General features: G+C 35.9%; 1 protein-coding gene and 1 pseudogene across 2 annotated transcripts in view; one reads left to right on the forward strand and one right to left on the reverse strand.

Annotated features, from left to right (window-relative positions):
- LOC137632462 (low-density lipoprotein receptor-related protein 1B-like) overlaps positions 1-15,000 on the reverse strand; it is a 199,142-nt gene that overhangs the window by 71,001 nt on the left and 113,141 nt on the right. The window contains exons 38-41 of one of the 2 annotated variants that reach the window (XM_068364397.1): positions 14,035-14,160; positions 11,849-11,974; positions 4,249-4,359; positions 814-994 (exon numbers count right to left, since the gene is read on the reverse strand). The exons of the other annotated variant lie outside the window; for it this stretch is intronic. Coding sequence (XP_068220498.1) covers positions 831-994; positions 4,249-4,359; positions 11,849-11,974; positions 14,035-14,160 — 527 coding nt within the window. The 3' untranslated portion in view covers positions 814-830. Of the gene's footprint in view, positions 1-813; positions 995-4,248; positions 4,360-11,848; positions 11,975-14,034; positions 14,161-15,000 lie in introns of those variants that run through there. 2 annotated transcript variants of the gene reach the window in all.
- Positions 9,026-10,485, forward strand: LOC137632215 (uncharacterized; annotated as a pseudogene).

Raw genomic sequence — 15,000 nt, forward strand, 5'->3', positions numbered from 1 at the left:
CTACAAGTAAACAAATTCATGAATGTTATAAATAGACTGTACCTTTAGAATAAAACTTTATGTTAATTTAATATGTTGATAATCATTCCACAGCTGGCCCTGTGGAAAATAGCTGTCAGTGACTATCACTGTTTATTACATACACTGAAGAGAATATATATTCTCTTACCTGATATGGACAAATTGTAGCAGTCTTAGTTACCTTATTTCACCTGATAGGGAAAATTCTCAAATTATACAATTTTACAAACAGGACACATCACAAACAATCACGGAGAAAATAATTGTCTTTACACTGACTTCTTGACAAAAAATAAATAAAAAAGTTAAAAATTTTCGAGAGAGAGAGAGAGAGAAATTAAAAAGGGTTGAAAATGATAATAGACTGAAAGTCATACCTAATATTAAGTCATTTCGTGTTCAACTTTTTTCAACTTGAAGTCGCTACTACTAATGTATCATATTGACTAAGTCTATTGATTGAGAAAAATATAATTAAACTTTTTTACTACAATGGCACTAATCAAGTGTCGTTTTAAGTGCCATAAATAAAACATGAAAATATCTCTCATATGTGTCACAGCAGAAAAAAGATCAAGTAAAAAAAAAAACCTTAAATAAAAATAATTATATGTATGTACAATGATAAAAAGACAACAATTACCATTAGTTTTCCAAAATGATATATCTCCTAATTATCTAAAATCTCAAAAGCATTTCAATAAGAAAAAACAGAAAAGAGATAGATGAGCATGAAAAAGGTTATTAGTAAATACCTGGTATACTATACAGTACATTAAAACCCCTTAACACTATTCAATTGTTGAGCACTAAGTTCTGCATATAAAAATGAGAGAAAAAGATAAATTGCAATATTGAAACTTACTGCACTCATATTCATCAGATTGGTCGATACATTCCGGATAACCATTACATCGTTCGGAGCTTGGAATGCAGTCACCATTACGGCACTGGAATTCATCTGAGTGACAACCTGCATAAAAAGAAAGGTTATTAGAAGTCTATGAAAGTGATTAAATGCTCCTATAAATAAAATCACCACCATCATCTTTTAGTAATAATCATGCTGTATAAGTTTCATCTATAAATAAGAATACATTTTAAAAATAGCAACAAAAATGGGTCTCTGTCATAAAACATTGGATTTAGCATGCCATCACATAACTGCCAGCCCCACTTGATTGGCTCCAACTGTCCTGGGTTCTCTAGCCACTTCTAAACTGTGAATTAAGCATGATATATATAGAATTTGGCTAACCCTTTAATCATATATTGCCATACTCCCATAGACAGATATTCCAGTCAAGCTAACTTGCTTAAACCTCTTTTGATATATAACTTCTCCATTCTTTTGAGTGGCTTTCTCATGTCTAGATGTAAGTTATGCATTTTACATCTGTGCCATCATTTTTAACCAACCATACTCCACATGTGATATCCTTTCTGATCTGTGACTTTCATTTATTTCAAGTATTTATTGAATTTTTGTAAGAGATTTCTGGTTAATACAGCAATTAAGGCTCTTTCTGGAAAATAACTTTGCCAAAGTAATTGTTTTACTTTTTCTATAGTGTAGGGAATTTGGTATATAATGATGTAATTTCCAACTGGCCTAGTTACTATTCACAGAGTTTCTCAGTTTTCTGATGATGTATTACAATTATTAATGTGGTTTATGTAATATTTAAATTTCTAATCTATTGCTCCTTTGAATTCCTTGGCCTCTTTCACTTTCAGCCTTCTGTCGAGTAATGCCTAGAAACCTGATAACATTCTTGCGACTCCATTCCCGTGGCATATTTATCTGATTCAGATGGACACATTCCTATAAGGCCTACTACAGTCCCAATTCCTCATATCTTAACACCCCAAGAGTGAGCTATATCTTTTCAGTACAGTATCTCTTCCTGTTATTTATCATCGTGTCTTCATATAACTGATTCCTATGCTGATCCCTCCCCAACCTGTGATGCATATTACTACTTTGTTTCCTGACATCATCAGTTAGTTCTTAACTACATACAGTTAGTTCTTAACTATATAACTCTTAAAATAAAATGTTTTTAGTATTCATCATGGTAAATTCCTTAATTGGAATTCTTTTATGATTTTCCTTAGTTTTTGGAGAATTATTTCTCTGTCATGTGTTATCATGATACTGTAATACCTTGAAGATCTAACGGCCCGCAAATCAATCAATTCAGTGATCAAACAAAATTTTGAAATTTTTATTCCCTGTAGAGACTATATAAATTTGGGGTCAAACAACTTAAAAGAGCCTCTATGGACTAACACAAAGGTAACTGAGCCAGTTTATGCATAACTCTTGCCAAATTCAGAACAGCAAAAAGTTGTTCCTTAAACTCTATCAATTTAACTTATCTTAATGTCTTTTTATTTACCCATAAACAATGGCAAAAGATGGATATGTCCTCAGAGGAGGGAAGAGATTCTACCCCTAATTCAGCGATAAAGGGAATGATGGTAAAATTGGCCGAGTTACAAAATTTTGTGAAAACATATAATCTAGGGCAAGGCAGTAGCCAGAAGAGTAGACTATTTTTATAATGATAATGCATCAAGCCATTTCAGAAGGCAAGCAGATTCTTCCAGAAAAATTTTTAGTAGAAAGATTAAGTGAACCACAGTTCGTATAAGAAAAAAGGCAAAGAATGAAACCAAGAAGGGAAGTTGCACAACATTTCAATAGAAAAAACACCATATATATATATATATATATATATATATATATATATATATATATATATATATATATATATATATATATATATATATATATATATATATATATATAATGCTATTAGTTGTAACTTTTCCTTGTTTTTGGTGTGGTTTTATGTACTTTACTGTTCTCTAATATTATAATATCTGTGTAAAATAGCCCATAATAGGAGCATCCTCAGGTGGGGAGCCAATCAATGCTGTTTCCATTCATTCTAATGGAAGATTGATTCAGTGTTCTAACAATTTGGCTTTTGAACATGTCTTTGGAACAAATTGTGTTCGATCTACGAGGTACCACTGTACTTTCCTTTTCATATTTATCTACTTCAAAATTGTATAAGAAGGCTTGTTTTGATGGGTTTTTAAACCACTATCTTTTAGTTCAATTTCTTCATCTGAACTACATTTGTTTCATCTCTGATTTCAATCATTAGATGGTTTTCATTGATTTTTAGTAGTGGTTTCAATCAATCCCCTATTTTCATTAATTTGCCTTAATAACATTTTTTGTATGGTAATAGCTCAATAAATAATTCATTTACAAATCTTCATTAAAAAGAAGATAAAACTAGACCAATTTTGTGTCGTCTTAATTTTATTTTTCACCGATTCAAAAAAGTTTAAATACATTTAGCATGCTACGTAAATTGTTTGTTTTTTATATACTGTATATTTCTTCTGAAAACTGGAAAAAAATACATGTATATGCAAAGTCATCTTGCCTTGTGATGATTTTAGTCATTCATCCGGATAATCTTTCATGCTTACCATGAGAACAGAACAGATGAACCCTTACTAGTGCCCTAAGAGTCATTGGCCTGTACAGAGATCAGATTCAGCACTAGGACCACGGGACTTTCACCGTGCTTTACCAAATCAATTATACGAATGCAATAGTTAAAGGAGGAGTGTTCTCCTATTCACTACCTCCTGGCTCTATGAGTACAGTACTTAAAATCTCACTTCAAGCCATGAGGGATTCAAAAATTAATATCAATCAAGACAGTGCAAGGGTGAAAATGGCGATGTAAAAATGACAGAAAATCCAAAATAATTGATTATAAATCAATTTTCCAGGACCAAGAATTACAGCATCAAGCAGGAAGATGCTCTCCCATGTTCCCATCCAAAACAAGGGGATAGATTCTGAAAACAAACCACCACCAAACAGACAGGGAAATGAGTATAATAACCTCAGAAAAATAAATGAGAAGAAATAATGCAGCAGAGAAATTCATTGCCAAGAAGTATATTGTGATATTTTTGAAATATGTAAAGAAGTCAATTTTAATAACATACACAAGACACAGACTTTAGGCATGTAGTAAAATTGTGTACATTACGGCAATTCTTTGTATTACAATACTGTAAAATCTCACACATGCTTCAATGTTATGTGTAATAACTCAACTTGAATTTAGTTACCAAAACAATTTAACATGAAATAAAGATATTTATTATATATAGAGATTTAATACTTACAGTTGTCTCTCTCATCAGACTGATCAGCGCAATCAAAAATACCATCACATCGCTCACTCTCAGGAATACAAGATCCGTCTCCACATTGATATTCTGTTTGTTTACAGACTCCTAAAGACAATTACAAAACATAACAAAATATGTTATAAAACATTGAACATCTAGAACAGATAAACATTAAATTTATAAAGGTATGGAAATCTTACCCAAAACATTCAAGGATACACAAATCAAGGAAACACAGATTTTGAGACAAAATAGCCCACATCAAACATGCTTGTCACTGACAATCTTTTAAAATACAGTAAAACAGAATTTATATCCAAGTTATACTGAAATACTATAAGAATTTGTAAAATTTGTTTTTTTAAACTAATTCTGATCACATCTATATTGGTTCGAAAGTTCACCAGAACCATACCATATATATTCATGGTTCTCAGAGAGTTACTTTATGAAAGGGAAAAGTTATAGTTAAGATTAATGTCTAAAGTAAACAGTGTCCATGAATGAATATGAAAAAGTTTTTTTAGTTTCTGTACAAAAATCATTGAAGTTTTAAACTTGATGCATACAGTAACCTCGCAATAACTGATCCATTTATAATGGATTCTAGATGTCTAGGTGATGTTGTACAGGTCAATTTCTAAAGAAAAAGTATGTTAACTCCAATATATTTGTACTTATTTGCTGTAAATTTATTTTTCAAAGGTAATAAAACTATTTCCCCTTCAATATAGGCATATCTTCAAAATAAATAGTCTATTCGAGAAATAATTCTATATCAAAGAAATCTTCTTTTTTATGCGAGGCCAGTTGAGAAAATGTAAATGCTGTCAATTGATTTCAAGCTACTGCCATCGAGGATATGGGCATATATAAATAACAAATTATATTAATATAATTCACAAACTTACTCAAAATATCTTAATATAAATATTGCAAAAATACCAATGTTTCATAGACCAACAATTTTCATACAGTTTACTTAAAGCTATTAGTATCACTAGTTATCAATTGGATGTAAAAATATGTTTGCTCGTTTGTTGATACAGTATTTGTAATGAAACTTGGACAAATCTATGGTTTCCCTGTTGGGTGTTGTGTGTAGGAAAAATGTAACATAGGATCGGCATTATTTCAGTTACTTTGAATTTCTAAGGATACAATTGTAAAAACAATTGCAATATCATCTTTATATAACCAAACCCTAGCTTATACACTGATGGCTTTGTAATTTAAGTCGTCTTATATTACAGATGAGATAAATTAATTAAAATTTGCTTTATCATTTACCACGTCTTGGTTTGGAAATATAATATTTACATTTATTTACCAATTTATTTACAAATATAGTAGTCCTGTATAAATTCCATTTGTGATTTTGTTTGATTTTAATTATTAGGATAGAAATATGTTACTTCCAAAATTGACCACTAGTGTTTTCCAGCATTGCACTGTATTCACTCGTTTTGATTCAGTCAATGCATGTAGTGACCTTTGTTTCTGTTTCATTTAATTTAAATCCCTCAATTATGTCATCCAAGGGCAAAAAAACAAATTGAGTTAATCTCAGCTGCTGGGTATGTATGATAGTCTACTACTGTATACAATTGGGTATGATTTTATCCGATTTAATGCTTCAGTAGACATATTTTAAATATATCAGACAATCACAAATAACGGCCAGCCCTTTACCACTACAGTCAAACCTCTCGATACGAAAAAATAGACTTACAAAATTTTCACTCTACGAAATCATATGTAAAGAATTTTACGACTCTCATTACGAAAAATGTTTCGGATAACGAAATGAGGTATGTTGCGAGAGCCCGACCATGTCCGAGACTGATTTTAAAATTCGCGCTCCGCCAGCCCGTAAACTTGCTACCATCCTCACGCATTCCGATTGGTTATCTCCCTACTTGGATGCTAGTTACCACCATGAGATCCTGCTCTCCTATTGGTCAGTATCTACTGTACTGTATCCCATCGTGCATCTTTTTATAATCATTTAATGTGGGGTCTGGAAAGAACTAGGCTATTTACATGTAAAAGGAGACTCACAAGACGAAAAAAATCACTTTACGAAAGCCATTACGGAACCAATTAATTTCGTGTTGTGAGGCCTTACTGTATTTGTCTGTTATTGCGAGATTCAACTGTACATCAAATAGGACATATACATATAGTACAATAAGAAGGCAAAATGATTAAGGAATGAAAAGTGTGCACCCAAAATGACAAACTTTGGTAATATGTTATGAGTATAATTATTTCTGGGCTCGACCAGTGACGCTCCATGAAATACTCCTTATAGCACCATTTTTAAGGTATAAATACTGCTAAATATACCAGAGAAAAAGTTGCATGGAATGCCAGGAATGGACCCAGCTCACTCACTCTAATTGAGTGTCGGTATAGTAACTGGGGCTTGTTAGAACCACGACCAGAGGTCCCTCACCAGTTAGTCCTCTCCTTCCTCAATATCCCCCAATACTACGAGGTGCCGTTCTACATCCAACTATTGCCCTCAACTACGACTACCCTCCCTCCACTCTTACCCCTTCCAACGCTTCTTCCCTTATTCCTTTCTAGCACCAGTGAGATCCAGACGTGTTGTTTTCTTAGCTTTGTGTTTCGGTGTTTTTGAAGATGTCAGACGTTTTGGAGATCCCTGCTCCCAAGTTGAGTATTATTATTATCTGTTTTGATAATTCTAGGTAGCGACATACGTTAAATTAATAATCTTGTTAATTTTAGTCTCAGCCGTTTTGTATGATGCCTTTCCTTATGGGTATATTTGGCAGCCATTTTGGTGTCGCTACCTCCTGATCTCTTCGTTATGTGTGACTTTCAATTAGTTCCTCATACTAATTGTGGTCTCATTTAGTTGTTTTTAGACATATTATACAGTGTTTTTGCATGGTTATTGACATTTATTTAGGCTATTTTGACGTTCAGTTAGTTAGCCTACCCGACCGAGCAGTACGCGGCTTCAGACAGTAGCCTACCCCGTGAGCTTCCCCTTCGATATATGTATTTTATATCTTAGTTAGCTTGTTCATTTTGAGTATTTTATGGGGAATCGGAACACGATTTTACTTTATTTAGGGACTACCTGACCAGGTCGGCAACTACCCGATTTTGGAGGGTTAGGCTATACTTTCTTTTTACGCCGTATTCCTCGGCCCTTTTTCCCCTCTTTTTACGCCGTATTCCTCGGCCCTTTTTCCCCCCTTATTACTCACTTATGTTGTTATAGCCTATTTAATTGTATATCACGTCTGCCACAATTATTATTATCATTATTGTTTTTTTCTTTATCTGCGTGCTTTCGCGGGAAGCCATATGCCTACCGCCTCATCGGGTATTTCCTTTGTGTCTCGGAGGGTAGTCCCACTCCCCCCGACCACAGTGATCACCTAATTTCGAGCCAGTCACTCTCCTTGGGTGTCCTCTCCCCCTATAGGCCTTTCGCCACTCCCTACATCGGGTAGTAGGGTTGAGTCACGTGCTTTTATAGAAAATGGGAATTAACCCGAGGTGGAGGCTGGCTCATACGCTCCGTGCGTCGACGCGGGTAGCGCTCTCTCTTCCTCCCGTCATGGTTGGCCACCAGACGCGCGGGACTGAGTATGCTTCTCGTCTCGTACCTCGCACCCCCCTATTTCCCTAGTACTCCATCCTTGTTATCCTTCCGTTCTGGGAGGGGCAGAGGATTCCGAGGGAGCCATGGTGGCAGACCTTCTGCGAACCAATGAGACTCCTCAGGTAGGGGGGAGGTTATACCTTTTCCGGAGCCATTGAACGTTCAACAAATGGGGGCACAGCATAGTAACAAAGGGCCTAGGGTGGAGTTGGATTCAAGGGCCCCCTCCACCGATCAGTATTTATCAGATTTCAACGGCAGATCTCACGCTTTTCGCACACGATCTCCTTCTCAAGAATGCAATAAAGGAGGTAAAATGTTTAAAGCTTCAAGGTCGCTTATTCAGCATGCCAAAGAAAGACTCGGACAAATGAAGAGTCATCTTAGATCTGTCCCATTTGAATACATACATTCAATGCGACAAGTTCCATATGCTGACTGTCTCGAAGGTGCGGCCCTTACTTCCCCGTGGGGCCGTCAACACCTCTATAGATCTTACATACGCTTATTATCATATTCCGATAGCGCAGCATTTTCGTCCTTTTCTAACGTTCAAGCTAGGCAAACAGGCACACCTTCAGGGTGATGCCGTTCGGTCTCAATATCGCTCCCAGAATATTCACGAAGTTAGCAGATACAGTGGTCCAAGAGCTGAGAACTCAAGGAATACAGCTAGTGGCCCATATAGATGATTGGCTTATTTGGGCCAACAGCGTCAAAGAATGTCGCAAGGCGACGGCCAAAGTAATAAAGTTTCTGGAACACTTAGGGTTCCAAGTGAATTTCAAAAAGTCCCGCCTGATTCCGGTGTCATGCTTCCAGTGGTTAGGTCTACAATGGAACCTGACCACCCACAAACTGCTGATTCCTCCAAAAATGAGGAAAGAGATTGCTATGAACACAAAAAGATTTCTCAAGGACAAATTAACATCTCGAAGGAACCAAGAAAGGATCTTAGGTTCAGTCCACTTTGCTTCTGTAACAGACGTTCTACTGAAAGACAAATTGAAGACATCAATCGAGCTTGGCAGTCCAGGCCAAACAACAAAAGTCGAGACAAGATTTCTCGGATTCCATTTATCCTAAGGAAAAGACTTCAACCATGGACGAGAGTAAAAAACTTGGCAAAATTGGTACCTCTTCATTTCACTCCGCTGGCATTAGTAGTCCATACGATTGCCTCCCTAAGCGGTTGGGGGGGTTAATCCCCTTTCAAAAAGGTCCAAGGTTTGTGGTCAGTGACATTCCAACAGCTGCACATCAATATTCTAGAGGCCATGGCGGTATTCTTGACTCTAAAAAAGCTCTCCCCGTCAAAGAATCAACATATCAGATTAATTCTAGACAGCGCGGTGATAGTTCACTGCATCAACAGGGGAGGTTCCAAATCAGGTGATAATTGCAATTTTTTCACTGGCAACAAGGAACCATTGGCATTTGTCAGCAGTTCACCTGGAGGGCGTAAGGAACGTAGTCGCCGATGCACTTTCACGGATGACCCCGCTGGAGTTGGAATGGTCCCAGGACCAAGAGTCATTCCGTTGGATTTGCCAGCAAGTTCCGGGTCTTCAAGTGGATCTATTTGCCATAGAATCCAACCACAAACTACAATGTTATGTAGCCCCCAACCTGGACCCTCTGGCCTATGCCACGGATGCCATGTCCATCGATTGGAACACCTGGCAGAGGATTTACCTGTTTCCTCCTATAAACATGCTGATGAAAGTTCTGGACAGGCTCAGGACTTTCAATGGACAGATTGCTCTAGTGGCTCCCAATTGGCTGAAAGGCAACTGGTTCCCTCTCTTGGCGGAACTGGGACTCCGTCCTTGGCGGATCCCCAACCCGAAGGTAACGCAAACAGTACAAACTAGCAATGTGTCGCCTTCCTCAAGAATTCTGAGTGCCCTAGCTTTATGGACTTCATGAAAATTGCGGCACAGAAGGATGCTGATATCGATCCTCTTAACACATTGTTCCTGGAGTCGGACAAGAGGGATTCCACCCTTCGGCAATATGATTCTACTGTAAAGAAGTTAGCAAAGTTTTTGAAAGACTCGGATGTTCAGTCGATGACTGCCAATCTGGCAGTTACCTTTTTCAGAACTTTGTTTGGAGGGGGACTAGCCACTAGTACTATTACCACGATTAAGTCTGCTTTGAAGAAAATATCTCAGTTCAGGTTCCATATTGACCTTACGGATTCATATTTTTCATCTATCCCCAAAACTTGTGCTAGGGTGAAACCAGCAACTCGTCCTCACACGGTTTTTTTGTTTCTAAATGATGTCCTTAAATTGGCTTCTGATACTGATAATGACTCATGCTCTTATATAACGCTTCTTAGGAAAACGTTATTCTTGGTAAGTTTAGCTTCAGGAGCCAGAATATCTGAACTCTCGGCGTTATCTAGAGAGCCAGATCACATTGACTTTCTTTCTTCTGGTGAGGTCTTACTCTCTCCAGATAGACAATTCTTAGCAAAGAATGAAGATCCACAGAATAGATGGACCCTGTGGACGATTGTCCCACTTTCTCAGGATCTCTCCCTGTGCCCAGTTAACACTGAAAGCTTATTTGAATAAAACTACTAATACGTCTTCAGGCCCTTTGTTTATTAGAGAACATGGAGGAACTATTTCCCTGAAAGGAATTAGGTAGCAGATTCTTTATTTTATTAAGCAAGCCAATCTGGCTTCAGTCCCACATGCCCATGATATCCGAGCAGTGGCAACATCAGTTAATTATTTTCATCACATGAATTTTGAAGAATTAAAAAGATACACAGGCTGGAAATCACCAACAGTCTTCAAACGCCACTATTTAAAATCTTTGGAGGCCCTTAAATTTGCAACAGTGGCAGCAGGGAACGTGGTTCCTCCGGATTTAGGAGAACCATTATAACTAGATCCTATCTTCTCATCTCTTTTTTCTTTTAGTGCCTTGTCTCCTTATAAGGAGTGGGCCGTTACCTGCCTTGCCTACTTCCCTACCGTACCTTTGACATTCATTTGGTTTACACCCTACCCCATGGTTATGATGTATATAATTTATTTATGTCTTTTCTTGTTATAATTAAATATCTCATGTTCTTTGTTTGTTGGAAGTTTTCCCTTAATTTTTATCTTTAAATTTTGGGTGTCTGATTGGGTATTGTACTTTAAAAGATTGGTAGTTTAAGGTTTATTATTAAACATTCTTAATTCAATATTCTATTCTATTTCAGTTCCTTAACTTTCTGGGCGTTTCCAAGCGTTAGGACCAATTCTCTTATTATTTCACGGAGCAACACAGGTTGAGCCCAGAAAAGGGATTTTGACGAAGGAAAAATCTATTTCTGGGCGAGGAACCTGTGTCGCCCAGTGAACCCACCCCCCTTTTTTCCTCACCCTAGGCTGGTCCAAGCTTGGGGTGCTAGTAGGAATGAGGGAAGAAGCGTGAGAAGTGGTAGGGGTGGGGGGAGGGTAGTCGTAGTAGAGGGCAGTAGTCGGATGTAGAACGGCACCTCGTAGTATCGAGGGATATTGAGGAAGGAGAGGACTAACTGGTGAGGGACCTCTGGTCGTGGTTCTAACACGCCCCAGTTACTATACCGACACTCAATTAGAGTGAGCGAGCTGGGTTTATTCCTGGCATTCCATGCAACTTTTTTCTGTGGTATATTTAGCAGTATTTATACCTTAGAAATGGTGCTATAAGGAGCATTTCACTGGGCGACACAGGTTCCTCGCCCAGAAAAATATTTTTCCTTCGTCAAAATCCCTTTTATAAATAATTTCAGCAATAAAATATTTTCCTTAAGGCCAACGACTCGTCAGTATATTCTTTGAAATCCCATTTACTGTATTCAAATATAAAATATACAATAGTGCAACCATTCTCCCTTAACTTGAAATGACAGAGTCATGAAGAAAATAAAACAGATAACAAAAAGAAAAGGAAAAACACCTCTCCCAGTACAGCCAGCTTCGTCGGATCCATCACTGCAGTCTGGAACATTGTCACATTTCCATTCCAATGAAATACAGGCACCATCTGAACACTGAAACTCGTCGCCTGTACATTGTCGATCAACTACAAAGGAAGGCAAATCAATAACAGACTTGAGTGGTTCATTTCAAAATTAACTAAGTCAGACATAAAGAAACAGCTTTAAGTAACCAAAAAGAAAGCTACATATACATCACAAGAAAACAAAACAAAATAAGCTTATCAAGTCTACAAAGTGTTCTTGATGTTTGTAACCCACATTCTACTTAAGTTTTGAGGCAATTCTGACATGCTTTAATACTGTGCAGTGATGTTTTTTTTATTCCCTAAATTGTAAAATTGCTTATAAACCTAAAAATTATAAAGGTTCCCCATAAAATCTAATACTCACAAAACTACAAGCCTCTAGATATCAATTTTTCCCATTTATATTTCACATCTTAAATCATAGAAGTTTTCATGGAAACTACCAGGTTAGTACCAAAATACTGAAATACACACATTTTCTAATTCCAAATAGTTCTAGATTAATTAATACATCTGATACAACCAAGCATTTCAATGTTCCTCTCACATCACATATTAGTAAATTAGTGCCAATTATTCAAATTCATTACAAGCATATTCCATTTGAGTTTCAACTACCACTGCATTTCAAAAAATTCAAGTGCTACATTAGTGCCAATGCATTTCACTGCATACCACCAAAATAAGTTTAATTCCATTCAATGCTACTGTACTTTGAGTATGTGTATTTAGAATATCAACTGTTGAGCTAATTCAGCAAATGTCATACAAAATGTAATTACAAAAAGTAAACTGTTGGAGGACTCTCACATGTCAATGTTGTACTTATAAATTTAAAGTGAGGCTTAGACATTAATAAGAACTTTTCCAAAAACTAAAGGGATAAGAAAATACTCACAGTGGCTTAAAACCTGATATATAGAAAGAAAACAAATAGCTGGCCTAATAAAAAAAAATACTGATTATTAAATATCAAAACTAGCTGTATCTCTCATACAGTAATCTCATATTTCAAGTTTTGGTTAATATTCTACATTCTCAACACCATGCATATCATAAGAGTAATATTGAAGTTAGATGGATCATGAGACACCCAAATTTCTATAGAATTCTTACTTCCTGAAGTTCTTTCAGATTCTTAAAACCCTTAACACATAAAATCTACAATTCTCTACATATATATATACCAACTCCTTAATTGTTTAATATTATTGTCTATAATATTTATTAGCATTATTAACATGTAACTTCAAGCACAACGTGAGTGGCAATTGTTGCATATATATTATTCCTATATTTTGAAATAAACATCTAATTTCATTATAATATTCCTTTAGACGGCACTAACCTAAAGGGCTTTTTTACAAGTTTTCAGTCAATAATTTAAGATTACGTCAAGCTCACGAACTTTAAATTTCCTAACAAGGCATATATTGTATTACAATCCCACTGGGGCATTGTGATAACTGTGAATTAGATCTTTTTCTCTGCCTGCTTCTAGACATAAAATTGGCATGATCTAAAGAGATGAACACCAATATCTTTGAAATCTTTCTTGCTTTTTCTTACATTTGACATATGGTTTTAAATGTGAAACTAAGTTCACTTCAGTATGAAAGATTTTTACAATATTTTATTAATGTCAAAAAGATTTTGACAATACTTCCATTTGTGGAAATTGAGTGAATAAGAAACACAGTAATTTCTTATAATCTGGGATTCTAAAAGCCAAGTTTATATAACTTTCTAATATTAAGTCATTAATATTTCTAAAATTCTTATTTCTTTAAACTATGTCTCTTCATGGAAAACATAGGTTGAAGCGCAGACGACTTCCTTGAAAAAATATAAGAACACAGTGAGTATTTTCAAAAGACCCTTTGTGAGTTGCAAAATCACAAACATACCACCACTTCACACAGCTAAATTACTACTGTATAGTAATAGTTCAAATAAATACAAAACTCTCAGTGCACACATATTACATTAACTAAAAACCAAAAATTTTACCTACACTAACTCGGATATAGCCTATTGTTATCATAAAAAGCAACGGCAAAAATTTAGTATGGGAAGTGTTACTCAGAGGAGCAATGATAAAAAAAAAAACTTCTAACCTGGGGGACATCCAGTTTCATCAGAGGCGTCAAGGCAATCAGTTACTCCATTACACCTTTTTTCCAACCCAACACATTGCCGAGAGGAACATGAGAACTCATTGCTTGAACACCCTTGACCAGTGCCTGTTTGAATCAAATTAATTTGCATAATGAAAAAAGAAGGACAAGGGATATGGAGTCTGATAGATGTCTGTGTGTGCAACAGTCTCATTAGCAAACAAACTACAAAGAGCAAAGCAATACCAATGCTAAATACTTTACTGTATTTGAATAACAGGGTAATATATATGTTCAATACAGCCCAAACAAAATTACCAGGAGCATACCAAACTCGAGTCTGCTTATGGAGAGAGAGAGAGAGAGAGAGAGAGAGAGAGAGAGAGAGAGAGAGAGAGAGACTGTTTAAAAACCTCAGAAATTTGGAGCAAAGGCTACGGGGTATGACTAATCTTGAAAGAAATTGACAACTCAACACTGACAGAAAAAAATCTACACATGGTTTCAAACTTTAATTACTTCATCGTTTTACTCTGGCCAAGAACAAGACAAAGGAGAATACAGCCCAAGCCACCCATACCAGGTTGGTCTGCTGTGAGATTGGACAAAAATCTCCCACCTTCACCAATCTCCACTGGCCAGCGTGGTGGTGAAAACTGGCTAAACCCCAGTCATGAGTTGACATGTCTGAGGCCTTTGCCATGCAGTGGACTAGAAATGGCTGCATTTGTTGTATACATAATACATATATATATATATCATCATCTCCTATGCCTACAGATGCAAAGGGTCTCCGTTAGATTTTGTTAGTCGTCTCTATCTTTAACTATCTATCTATCTATCTATCTATCTATCTATCTATCTATCTATCTATCTATCTATCTATATATATATATATATATATATATATATATATATATATATATATATATATATATATATATATATGTATGTCTATATATATAT

This window comes from Palaemon carinicauda, chromosome 41 (assembly GCF_036898095.1).
Source record: "Palaemon carinicauda isolate YSFRI2023 chromosome 41, ASM3689809v2, whole genome shotgun sequence".
In the NCBI taxonomy this organism is placed as follows: Eukaryota; Metazoa; Arthropoda; class Malacostraca; order Decapoda; family Palaemonidae; genus Palaemon; species Palaemon carinicauda.